Source organism: Lissotriton vulgaris, unplaced genomic scaffold, assembly GCF_964263255.1.
Source record: "Lissotriton vulgaris unplaced genomic scaffold, aLisVul1.2 SCAFFOLD_227, whole genome shotgun sequence".
Taxonomy (NCBI): domain Eukaryota; kingdom Metazoa; phylum Chordata; class Amphibia; order Caudata; family Salamandridae; genus Lissotriton; species Lissotriton vulgaris.
The window spans coordinates 1,674,921-1,687,719 of record NW_028242055.1 but is presented as its reverse complement, the minus strand read 5'-3'; the positions used below and the strand labels follow the sequence as shown (position 1 = coordinate 1,687,719).

The 12,799-nt window shown below is 50.9% G+C and overlaps 1 protein-coding gene across 1 annotated transcript in view; it reads right to left on the bottom strand.

Moving 5' to 3' along the window:
* Positions 1-1,333: 1,333 nt before the first annotated feature.
* The window catches only part of LOC147669081 (uncharacterized), a 198,223-nt gene continuing 186,757 nt past the window's right edge, over positions 1,334-12,799 (bottom strand). The window contains exon 7 of the mRNA XM_086948245.1: positions 1,334-1,943. Within this exon, the coding sequence (XP_086804371.1) occupies positions 1,846-1,943 (98 nt within the window). The 3' untranslated portion in view covers positions 1,334-1,845. The remainder of the gene's footprint in view (positions 1,944-12,799) is intronic.

The window sequence follows — 12,799 nt, the reverse complement described above, 5'->3', positions numbered from 1 at the left end:
AAGTTCACAAGACCCAGTACTGATGCTTGGAACAGGTAAAGAAGCAACAGGTGAAGTTCAAAAGAACCAGTACTAATGCTCGAAACAGTAAAGAAGCTACGGGTGAAGTTCAAACGAACCTGTGCTGATGCTCAGAACAGGTAAAGAAGCGACAGGTGAAGTTCACAAGAACCAGTACTGATGCTCGCTACAGGTAACAAAAGAACAGGTGAAGTTCACAGAAACAGTACTGATGCTCAGAACAGGTAAAGAAGTGACAGGTGAAGTTCATAGAACCAGTACTGATGCTCGGAACAGGTAAGAGAAGTGACAGGTGAAGTTCAAAAGAAGCAGTACTAATGCTCCGAACAGGTAAAGAAGCTACGGGTGAAGTTCAAACGAACCAGTACTGATGCTCGGAACAGGTAAAGAAGCGACAGGTGAAGTTCACAAGAACCAGTACTGATGCTCACTACAGGTAAAGAAACGACAGGTGAAGTTCACAGAAACAGTACTGATGCTCAGAACAGGTAAAGAAGTGACAGGTGAAGTTCATAGAACCAGTACCAATGCTTGGAACCGGTAAAGAAGCGACAGGTGAAGTTCACAGAACCAGTACTGATGCTCAGAACAGGTAAAGAAGCAACAGTTGAAGTTCACAAGAAACAGTACTGATGCACAGACAGACAAAGAAGCGACAGGTGAAGTTCACAGAACCAGTACTGATGCTTGGAACAGGTAAAGAAGCGACAGGTGAAGTTCAAACAAACAAGTACTGATGCTGGGAACAGGTAAAGGAGCAACAGGTGAAGTTCACAAGAAACAGTACTGATGCACAGAACAGACAAAGAAGCGACAGGTGAAGTTCACAGAACCAGTACTGATGCTTGGAACAGGTAAAGAAGCGACAGGTGAAGTGCACAGAACCAGTACTGATGCTCAAAACAGGTACAGAAGCAACAGGTGAAGTTCAAACAAACAAGTACTGATGCACAGAACAGGTAAAGAAACGACAGGTGAAGTTCACAAGAAACAGTACTGATGCTTGCTACAGGTAAAGAAGCGACAGGTGAAGTTCACAGAACCAGTACTGATGCTTGGAATAGGTAAAGAAGCGACAGGTGAAGTGCACAGAAGCAGTACTGATGCTCAGAACAGGCAAACAAGCGACAGGTGAAGTTCACAGAACCAGCACTGATGCTCAGAATTGGTAAAGAGGCAACAGGTGAAGTTCCAAAGAGCCAGGACCGATGCTCGGAGCAGGTAAAGAAGTGACGGGTGGAGTTCCAAAGAACCAGTACTTTTGCTCGGAGCAGGAAAAGAAGCGTTAGGTGAGGTGAAAACGAACCAGTACTGATGCACGGAACAGGTAAAGAAACAACAGGTGAAGTTCAAATGGACAAGTACTGATGCACGGAAAACAGGCAAACAAGCGACTGTTGAAGTTCATAAGATCTAGTACTGATGCTCAGAACAGGTAAAGAAGCGACAGGCGGAGTACACAAGCACCAGTACTGGAGTTCACTGCTGCTCAAGCCTCGCTTCTGCTGCATGCGAATAGAGCTACATGGATGAAATTATCGTGAACACGCCTGTGAACGCTTTTTCCATGCTGTAAGGTCAGGTTCTAGAAGCTTCCAGGAGGACTGCTCCATGCTAAAGTCTTCCCACCCAAACAAGAAACCCACCCACATCATCGCTAGTAAAGCTTTATACACAGTGATGACGTCATTCCTTCCAGGTACCCTCTCAGGCCCCTCCCCCAGACTCCCCAGTGCACCCCTAAACAGACCTGTTCCACTAACACTCAGAACAATCCCTTCCTAGTGACAAGTCCCTGGGTGGGAGCCCCCTTCGCGGGACGGGCTACACTTGATCAAGTCCCTTAGGGGTGTTATGATGTTTCTCTTTGGGGTCTCCATCGGTCACCTTTGACCCAGGGTCTGGCAGGGCTGGTACAGAGTCTGGGGAGAGAGAAAGAACAGATTAGCTAATTACCACAGGAACCTGTCATCAGAAGGACACATCAACATCTGTACAACTCAACTCAAACGAGAACAATATTCAAAATGCCACAAAAGGAGAATAAATATGATTCTAGGACATGCAGATGTGGCTGGAGGGGGGGCTTGTTCCCTGGTTTGACAGTGGCAGCCCGTTCACATCAAGTCTCTGCTGGTTTCGATCAGTAATGACACAGCTGTCAGCCTGTCTCTGCCAGGCCCCTCCCACAACCAGGCAGGGTATGGATTGCGAAGGGTCTAAGGCAAAACCAGAAAGAGAGTAACTGAGAACTGTCAACCAATCAAGGATTATAAAGCGCTGCAAATGACCCGTGCGGGTCTCAAGGTGCTGAGGTTTGGTTCTGCTTGGTAGTTATCTGTTCATTTGAACAGCCAGGTCTTGCGTTCTTTCCTGAATTGCCGGAGCAGTGAGGTGGTTCTGAGGTGCAGCAGAAGGTCGATCCAAGCTTTGGCCTCCAAGTGTGAGAAGGAGCGTCCTAGGTTGTTGGCTCAGTAGATCTGTGGGGGGCCTTCGAGGCAGAGGGAGGCAGGTGTTTGGTCAGTTGGTGGAAGGTCATTCGTTTGTGGATGTAAGCGGATGTTTCGTTGTGCAGAGCGTTGCATGCGTGGTTCAGCATCTTGAACAGGGATCTCTTCTGGATCAGGAGCCAGTGTAGCTTCCTGAGATGGGGTGTGATGTGGGTCTATCTGGGGAGTCGAGGATGAGTCTTGCAGCTGAGTTTTGTACGGCCTGTAGTCTCTTCCGGAGGTGTGATGTGGGTCTGTCTGGGGAGCCGAGGATGAGTCTTGCAGCTGAGTTTTGTACGGCCTGTAGTCTCTTCGGGAGGTGTGATGTGGGTCTGTCTGGGGAGTCGAGGATGAGTGTTGCAGCTGAGTTTTGTACGGCCTGTAGTCTCTTCGGGAGGTGTGATGTGGGTCTGTCTGGGGAGTCGAGGATGAGTGTTGCAGCTGAGTTTTGTACGGCCTGTAGTCTCTTCGGGATGTGTGATGTGGGTCTGTCTGGGGAGTCGAGGATGAGTCTTGCAGCTGAGTTTTGTACGGCCTGTAGTCTCTTCGGGAGGTGTGATGTGGGTCTGTCTGGGGAGTCGAGGATGAGTGTTGCAGCTGAGTTTTGTACGGCCTGTAGTCTCTTCGGGAGGTGTGATGTGGGTCTGTCTGGGGAGTCGAGGATGAGTGTTGCAGCTGAGTTTTATACGGCCTGTAGTCTCTTCGGGAGGTGTGATGTGGGTCTGTCTGTTGAGTCGAGGATGAGTGTTGCAGCTGAGTTTTGTACGGCCTGTAGTCTCTTCGGGATGTGTGATGTGGGTCTGTCTGGGAAGTCGAGGATGAGTCTTGCAGCTGAGTTTTGTACGCCCTGTAGTCTCTTAGGGAGGTGTGATGTGGGTCTGTCTGGGGAGTCGAGGATGAGTGTTGCAGCTGAGTTTTGTACGGCCTGTAGTCTCTTCGGGAGATGTGATGCGGGTCTGTCTGGGGAGTCGAGGATGAGTCTTGCAGCTGAGTTTTGTACGGCCTGTAGTCTCTTCCGGAGGTGTGATGTGGGTCTGTCTGGGGAGCCGAGGATGAGTCTTGCAGCTGAGTTTTGTACGGCCTGTAGTCTCTTCGGGAGGTGTGATGTGGGTCTGTCTGGGGAGTCGAGGATGAGTATTGCAGCTGAGTTTTGTACGGCCTGTAGTCTCTTTGGGAGGTGTGATGTGGGTCTGTCTGGGGAGTCGAGGATGAGTGTTGCAGCTGAGTTTTGTACGGCCTGTAGTCTCTTCGGGATGTGTGATGTGGGTCTGTCTGGGGAGTCGAGGATGAGTCTTGCAGCTGAGTTTTGTACGGCCTGTAGTCTCTTCGGGAGGTGTGATGTGGGTCTGTCTGGGGAGTCGTCGAGGATGAGTGATGCAGCTGAGTTTTGTACGGCCTGTAGTCTCTTCGGGAGGTGTGATGTGGGTCTGTCTGGGGAGCCGAGGATGAGTCTTGCAGCTGAGTTTTGTACGGCCTGTAGTCTCTTCGGGAGGTGTGATGTGGGTCTGTCTGGGGAGTCGAGGATGAGTGTTGCAGCTGGTTCAGCATCTTGAACAGGGATCTCTTCTGGATCAGGAGCCAGTGTAGCTTCCTGAGATGGGGTGTGATGTGGGTCTATCTGGGGAGTCGAGGATGAGTCTTGCAGCTGAGTTTTGTACGGCCTGTAGTCTCTTCCGGAGGTGTGATGTGGGTCTGTCTGGGGAGCCGAGGATGAGTCTTGCAGCTGAGTTTTGTACGGCCTGTAGTCTCTTCGGGAGGTGTGATGTGGGTCTGTCTGGGGAGTCGAGGATGAGTGTTGCAGCTGAGTTTTGTACGGCCTGTAGTCTCTTCGGGAGGTGTGATGTGGGTCTGTCTGGGGAGTCGAGGATGAGTGTTGCAGCTGAGTTTTGTACGGCCTGTAGTCTCTTCGGGATGTGTGATGTGGGTCTGTCTGGGGAGTCGAGGATGAGTTTTGCAGCTGAGTTTTGTACGGCCTGTAGTCTCTTCGGGAGGTGTGATGTGGGTCTGTCTGGGGAGTCGAGGATGAGTGTTGCAGCTGAGTTTTGTACGGCCTGTAGTCTCTTCGGGAGGTGTGATGTGGGTCTGTCTGGGGAGTCGAGGATGAGTGTTGCAGCTGAGTTTTATACGGCCTGTAGTCTCTTCGGGAGGTGTGATGTGGGTCTGTCTGTTGAGTCGAGGATGAGTGTTGCAGCTGAGTTTTGTACGGCCTGTAGTCTCTTCGGGATGTGTGATGTGGGTCTGTCTGGGAAGTCGAGGATGAGTCTTGCAGCTGAGTTTTGTACGGCCTGTAGTCTCTTCGGGAGGTGTGATGTGGGTCTGTCTGGGGAGTCGAGGATGAGTGTTGCAGCTGAGTTTTGTACGGCCTGTAGTCTCTTCGGGAGGTGTGATGCGGGTCTGTCTGGGGAGTCGAGGATGAGTCTTGCAGCTGAGTTTTGTACGGCCTGTAGTCTCTTCCGGAGGTGTGATGTGGGTCTGTCTGGGGAGCCGAGGATGAGTCTTGCAGCTGAGTTTTGTACGGCCTGTAGTCTCTTCGGGAGGTGTGATGTGGGTCTGTCTGGGGAGTCGAGGATGAGTGTTGCAGCTGGTTCAGCATCTTGAACAGGGATCTCTTCTGGACCAGTGTAGCTTCCTGAGATGGGGTGTGATGTGGGTCTATCTGGGGAGTCGAGGATGAGTCTTGCAGCTGAGTTTTGTACGGCCTGTAGTCTCTTCCGGAGGTGTGATGTGGGTCTGTCTGGGGAGCCGAGGATGAGTCTTGCAGCTGAGTTTTGTACGGCCTGTAGTCTCTTCGGGAGGTGTGATGTGGGTCTGTCTGGGGAGTCGAGGATGAGTGTTGCAGCTGAGTTTTGTACGGCCTGTAGTCTCTTCGGGAGGTGTGATGTGGGTCTGTCTGGGGAGTCGAGGATGAGTGTTGCAGCTGAGTTTTGTACGGCCTGTAGTCTCTTCGGGATGTGTGATGTGGGTCTGTCTGGGGAGTCGAGGATGAGTCTTGCAGCTGAGTTTTGTACGGCCTGTAGTCTCTTCGGGAGGTGTGATGTGGGTCTGTCTGGGGAGTCGAGGATGAGTGTTGCAGCTGAGTTTTGTACGGCCTGTAGTCTCTTCGGGAGGTGTGATGTGGGTCTGTCTGGGGAGTCGAGGATGAGTGTTGCAGCTGAGTTTTATACGGCCTGTAGTCTCTTCGGGAGGTGTGATGTGGGTCTGTCTGTTGAGTCGAGGATGAGTGTTGCAGCTGAGTTTTGTACGGCCTGTAGTCTCTTCGGGATGTGTGATGTGGGTCTGTCTGGGAAGTCGAGGATGAGTCTTGCAGCTGAGTTTTGTACGGCCTGTAGTCTCTTCGGGAGGTGTGATGTGGGTCTGTCTGGGGAGTCGAGGATGAGTGTTGCAGCTGAGTTTTGTACGGCCTGTAGTCTCTTCGGGAGGTGTGATGCGGGTCTGTCTGGGGAGTCGAGGATGAGTCTTGCAGCTGAGTTTTGTACGGCCTGTAGTCTCTTCCGGAGGTGTGATGTGGGTCTGTCTGGGGAGCCGAGGATGAGTCTTGCAGCTGAGTTTTGTACGGCCTGTAGTCTCTTCGGGAGGTGTGATGTGGGTCTGTCTGGGGAGTCGAGGATGAGTATTGCAGCTGAGTTTTGTACGGCCTGTAGTCTCTTTGGGAGGTGTGATGTGGGTCTGTCTGGGGAGTCGAGGATGAGTGTTGCAGCTGAGTTTTGTACGGCCTGTAGTCTCTTCGGGATGTGTGATGTGGGTCTGTCTGGGGAGTCGAGGATGAGTCTTGCAGCTGAGTTTTGTACGGCCTGTAGTCTCTTCGGGAGGTGTGATGTGGGTCTGTCTGGGGAGTCGTTGAGGATGAGTGATGCAGCTGAGTTTTGTACGGCCTGTAGTCTCTTCGGGAGGTGTGATGTGGGTCTGTCTGGGGAGTTGAGGATGAGTCTTGCAACTAAGTTTTGTATTGCCTGTAGTCTCTTCCGGAGGTGTGATGTGGGTCTCTCTGGGGAGCCGAGGATGAGTCTTGCAGCTGAGTTTTGTATTGCCTGTAGTCTCTTCGGGAGGTGTGATGTGGGTCTGTCTGGGGAGCCGAGGATGAGTCTTGCAGCTGAGTTTTGTACTGCCTGTAGTCTCTTCGGGAGGTGTGATGTGGGTCTGTCTGGGGAGTGGAGGATGAGTCTTGCAGCTGAGTTTTGTACGGCCTGTAGTCTCTTCCGGAGGTGTGATGTCGGTCTGTCTGGGGAGTTGAGGATGAGTCTTGCAGCTGAGTTTTGTATTGCCTGTAGTCTCTTCGGGAGGTGTGATGTGGGTCTGTCTGGGGAGTGGAGGATGAGTCTTGCAGCTGAGTTTTGTACGGGCTGTAGTCTCTTCGGGAGGTGTGATGTGGGTCTGTCTGGGGAGTCGTCGAGGATGAGTGATGCAGCTGAGTTTTGTACGGCCTGTAGTCTCTTCGGTAGGTGTGATGTGGGTCTGTCTGGGGAGTTGAGGATGAGTCTTGCAACTAAGTTTTGTATTGCCTGTAGTCTCTTCCGGAGGTGTGATGTGGGTCTCTCTGGGGAGCCGAGGATGAGTCTTGCAGCTGAGTTTTGTATTGCCTGTAGTCTCTTCGGGAGGTGTGATGTGGGTCTGTCTGGGGAGCCGAGGATGAGTCTTGCAGCTGAGTTTTGTACTGCCTGTAGTCTCTTCGGGAGGTGTGATGTGGGTCTGTCTGGGGAGTGGAGGATGAGTCTTGCAGCTGAGTTTTGTACGGCCTGTAGTCTCTTCCGGAGGTGTGATGTCGGTCTGTCTGGGGAGTGGAGGATGAGTCTTGCAGCTGAGTTTTGTATTGCCTGTACTCTCTTCCGGAGGTGTGATGTGGGTCTGTCTGGGGAGCCGAGGATGAGTCTTGCAGCTGAGTTTTGTATTGCCTGTAGTCTCTTCGGGAGGTGTGATGTGGGTCTGTCTGGGGAGCCGAGGATGAGTCTTGCAGTTGAGTTTTGTGTTGCCTGTAGTCATGTTGGGAGGTGTGATGTGGGACTGTCTGGGGAGTCGAGGATGAGTCTTGCAGCTGAGTTTTGTACGGCCTGTAGTCTCTTCCGGAGGTGTGATGTGGGTCTGTCTGGGGAGTCGAGGATGAGTCTTGCAGCTGAGTTTTGTACGGCCTGTAGTCTCTTCCGGAGGTGTGATGTGGGTCTGTCTGGGGAGTTGAGGATGAGTCTTGCAGCTAAGTTTTGTATTGCCTGTAGTCTCTTCCGGAGGTGTGATGTGGGTCTGTCTGGGGAGCCGAGGATGAGTCTTGCAGCTGAGTTTTGTATTGCCTGTAGTCTCTTCGGGAGGTGTGATGTGGGTCTGTCTGGGGAGTCTAGGATGAGTCTTGCAGCTGAGTTTTGTACAGCCTGTAGTCTCTTCCGGAGGTGTGATGTGGGTCTGTCTGGGGAGCAGAGGATGAGTCTTGCAGCTGAGTTTTGTATTGCCTGTAGTCTCTTCAGGAGGTGTGATGTGGGTCTGTCTGGGGAGCCGAGGATGAGTCTTGCAGCTGAGTTTTGTATTGCCTGTAGTCTCTTCGGGAGGTGTGATGTGGGTCTGTCTGGGGAGTCGAGGATAAGTCTTGCAGCTGAGTTTTGTACGGCCTGTAGTCTCTTCGGGATGTGTGATGTGGGTCTGTCTGGGGAGTCGAGGATGAGTCTTGCAGCTGAGTTTTGTACTGCCTGTAGTCTCTTCCGGAGGTGTGATGTGGGTCTGTCTGGGGAGTTGAGGATGAGTCTTGCAGCTGAGTTTTGTATTGCCTGTGGTCTCTTCCGGAGGTGTGATGTGGGTCTGTCTGGGGAGTCGAGGATGAGTCTTGCAGCTGAGTTTTATACGGCCTGTAGTCTCTTCGGGAGGTGTGATGTTGGTCTATCTGGGGAGTCGAGGATGACTCTTGCAGCTGAGTTTTGTATGGCCTGAATTCTCTTCAGGAGGTGTGATGTGGGTCTGTCTGGGGAGTCGAGAATGAGTCTTGCAGCTGAGTTTTGTACGGCCTGTAGTCTCTTCCGGAGGTGTGATGTGGGTCTGTCTGGGGAGCCGAGGATGAGTCTTGCAGCTGAGTTTTGTACTGCCTGTAGTCACTTTCGGAGGTGTGATGTGGGTGTGTCTGGGGAGTCGATGATGAGTCTTGCAGCGGAGTTTTGTATTGCCTGTAGTTTCTTCGGGAGGTGTGATGTGGGTCTGTCTGGGGAGTTGAGGATGACTCTTGAAATTGAGTTTTGTACTACCTGTAGTCTCTTCGGGAGGTGTGAGGTGATTCCCCTGCCCTCGCTAAGGGAGCTTTTGTGAGTGCGGGTGGTGAAGTACTTCAAGAACCGACTGCAGTAATTGACTATCCCCATATAATACGGCACGGGTGCAGAGGCAAAGGGATTCTCTCATTTGCATTGGGCCACGCCCCCATGCGAATAAGGGAACGGCCCCTGAAGATAGCGCTGGCGCTTTATGTGCCCCAGTGCTATAGGAATTACAGAAGCGGTCTTACAAGCATCTTCGGCCCCTTCTGTAATACCAAAGTGTCCCAGGGGGGTGCAATGCAGGAATAAATGCCTGTTGCACCCCTGGGGCCCTTTGAGTAATACAGCCCTGTCATATGGTTATTACGTTCCCAAAGGTTGTGTTAAGTTAGCATGTGCTTGTTAAAAGTTTAAACGCCATCTTTTCTTTCTGCTTCGGTTTGCACACGACACCTACTTGTTATTACAGCTTTTAACCTAGAAGAAGGATTTGATTTACTTCAGAATAATATATTATTGCACTGATATCAGTCGTGCCTGGAACATTTGGAACAACTGTCTGCACACTGAGAGCTGCACACTCTAACACAAGGTTATTGTAGGCCTGATCCTCACACTACGTTAGTCATAACACAAATAATGTTTGTGCCAACTTTGGGCTTTACGTGAGTTCAAGATACAGTTACAGGAAATTCTAAACACACTTGATGCTGGACATGCTGAGAGCTGGTAGCTGTTGATGTGATCTCCTACTACTGAGAATTTGAGGTATGGGTTCGCCCAGCTAAAGCCCAAATGAGACCTTCTTAGATATAATATAATATGCTAATTAGGGTGCGCGAAATATAGGTGATACAGAATTCTATAGATTTTGCATCATAACATGTTATCACAGTTTGCTTATTATGGATTAGTGACTATGCTGCTGACTCTGATTTTTATAATATGTATGTTGGTATTATACAAGATACTGCGTTTGAGAATGTTGCATTGAAAAAATAAACATTTCAAACTTGCACGTGTTCTCATTGCCTCCCAGTTTCGGTTTGGAATGATAATATAACGAAAGAGTGTTCATGTGTTCCACGATACCTGAGGTATTCTAAGTTCATGTTCTGGATTGTCTAAGACATCGGGAAGTATTTACTGCCGATGAGATACTGTAGCTAGCCTGGTAAGGGGATTTCTGAAACATAGGTGAGTTTTGGGTCACCCTGACTCACCCAGGTTCTAGGTCTCTGAGCACAGTTCTGTGAGAGAACGGAAACCCTGCGACAGCCCTAGGTGGTGCAGATAGGGTGCAGAGGCAGCCAGAACTGTGATGATGAGGCTGGAGTCTGGGCTGTGTGGGAGGGAACTGACCACTATTTCCTTCTTGACGTTGACTGGTTTCTGTGGCCCTTGCAGTGGTGAGTACGGAATATCCTGTGGGCGAAGAACCACCTTTGCACCACTTTCTGCCGCTTGGTTAGAGCACTGTGGCAACAGGCAGCATATAGCCTGGCTCGGACATAGGTGATTGAAGCCCTCTGGTGGGTGCATGGAAACCTCATGCTGTCCTGCAGGGAGAACAGGCACTGCATAGGCCCAGGACCCCGTGGCACAGCGCAGTGCGCAGAACATCCAGCAGGGGGCAGAAGAGCCCTCCATACAGATGTAGGGTACTGTGCAGGCCTTAGCTGTGAGGCACAGCGCTCTCGTTTGTTTCAAATAATACTGGGTCACTGAAGACACTGAGCTACAAATAAAACTGTGCCACTGAAAATACTGAGCCACAAACAATACTGGGTCACTGATGATACTGAGCTACAAATAATACTGGGTCACTGATGATCCTGAGCTACAAATAAAACTGGGTCACTGAAGTCACTGAGCTACAAACAATACTGGGTCACTGATGATCCTGAGCTACAAATAAAACTGTGTCACTGAAAATACTGAGCCACAAACAATACTGGGTCACTGATGATACTGAGCTACAAATAATACTGGGTCACTGATGATCCTGAGCTACAAATAAAACTGTGCCACTGATGATACTGAGCTACAAATAATACTGGGCCACTGATGATACTGAGCTACAAATAATACTGGGTCACTGATGATCCTGAGCTACAAATAATACTGGGTCACTGATGATACTGAGCTACAAATAAAACTGTGTCACTGAAAATACTGAGCCACAAACAATACTGGGTCACGGATGATACTGAGCTACAAATAATACTGGGTCACTGATGATACTGAGCTACAAATAAAACTATGTCACTGAAAATACTGAGCCACAAATAGTTCTGGGTCACTGAAGATACTGAGCTACAAATAATACTGGGTCATTTATGTTAACGAGCTACTAATAATACAGAGTCACTCACATTACAGGGTTACTGATAATACTGGGTCTCTGATGTTACTAAATTACTAATAATGCAACAACTGCTGTAATTGTAGGGTCCCAAATGTGCGTAGAATCTTTAAAATCTCCTGGTGCAGAAGTCTGGACCATTGCTAGATGTAAAGTCTTTGCTCATTGGTCGCTCAGACCATCGAGTGGGCTGGTTCTCTTTTGCGTTGCCCTGTGATTGTCAGTAAGTTTTAAGACAATGCTCAACCTCTTCCCAGTGTCCCGGTGCACACAGGGGTCATCAGCACCCTGTCCTATGCCTTCTCTTCCTTTAAGGTGTCACACACCTGCCCCTCACGTGTGCCCTCTCAGCTGGAGGCCTGGAGTGGACCCCAGTGGGGTGGTTGGTAGATGCTGATGGTGCAGTTGTCTGTGAGCAGACCCTGCCCCATCTACCTGCCGCAAAATGGGCCATGAGATAAACAAGGAATGAACAAGAACCTCAAGGTGGAGTGGAGACGAGGGGCCATTTCTCCCTTTCCAAGATGGGTATAGCTGCTACTCTATATCCATCTCAAAGGGGCAACAGAGGTGGGGTTCAATCAATCAATCAATCAATCAATCAGGGGTTTGTAAAGCGTGCTACTCATCCGTGAGGGTCTCAAGGTGCTGGGGGGGGGAGGGAGTGGGGGTGGTTGGGGGGGAGCAGGTCTGGAAGAGTCGAAGAGCCAGGTCTTAAGGCTCTTCCTGAAGGTGCCCAGAGTGGGGGGAATGTCTGATGTCGACTGGGAGCTCGTTCCAGGTCTTGAGGCTCTTCCTGAAGGTGCCCAGAGTGGGGGGGGGGGTGTCTGATGTTGACTGGGAGCTCGTTCCAGGTCTTGAGGCTCTTCCTGGAGGTGCGCAGAGTGGGGGAGCGTCTGATGTTGACTGGGAGCTCGTTCCAGGTCTTGAGGCTCTTCCTGAAGGTGTGCAGGGTCGGGGAGCGTCTGATGTCGACTGAGAGCTCGTTCCAGTCCCTGAGTCTCTTCCTGAAGGTGCGCAGAGTGGGGGAACGTCTGATGTTGATTGGGAGCTCGTTCCAGGTCTTGAGGCTCTTCCTAAAAGTGTGCAGAGTGGGGGAGCGTCTGATGTTGACTGGGAGCTCGTTCCAGGTCTTGAGGCTCTTCATGAAGGTGCGCAGAGTGGAGGAACGTCTGATGTGGACTGGGAGCTTGTTCCAGGTCTTGAGGCTCTTCCTGAAGGTGTGCAGAGTGGAGGAACGTCTGATGTGGACTGGGAGCTTGTTCCAGGTCTTGAGGCTCTTCCTGAAGGTGTGCAGAGTGGAGGAACGTCTGATGTTGACTGGGAGCTTGTTCCAGGTCTTGAGGCTCTTCCTGAAGGTGTGCAGCGTGGGGGAGCGTCTGATGTTGACTGGGAGCTCGTTCCAGGTCTTGAAGCTCTTCCTGAAGGTGTGCAGAGTGGGGGGGCGTCTGATGTCGACTGGGAGCTCGTTCCAGGTCTTGAGGGTCTTCCTGAAGGTGTGCAGAGTGGGGGAACGTCTGATGGTGACTGGGAGCTCGTTTCAGGTCTTGAGGCTGTTCCTGAAGGGGGTGCAGAGTGGGGGAGCGCCTGATGTTGACTGGGAGCTCGTTTCAGGTCTTGAGGCTGTTCCTGAAGGGGGTGCAGGGTGGGGGAACGTCTGATGTTGATTGGGAGCTCGTTCCAGGTTTTTAGGCTCTTCC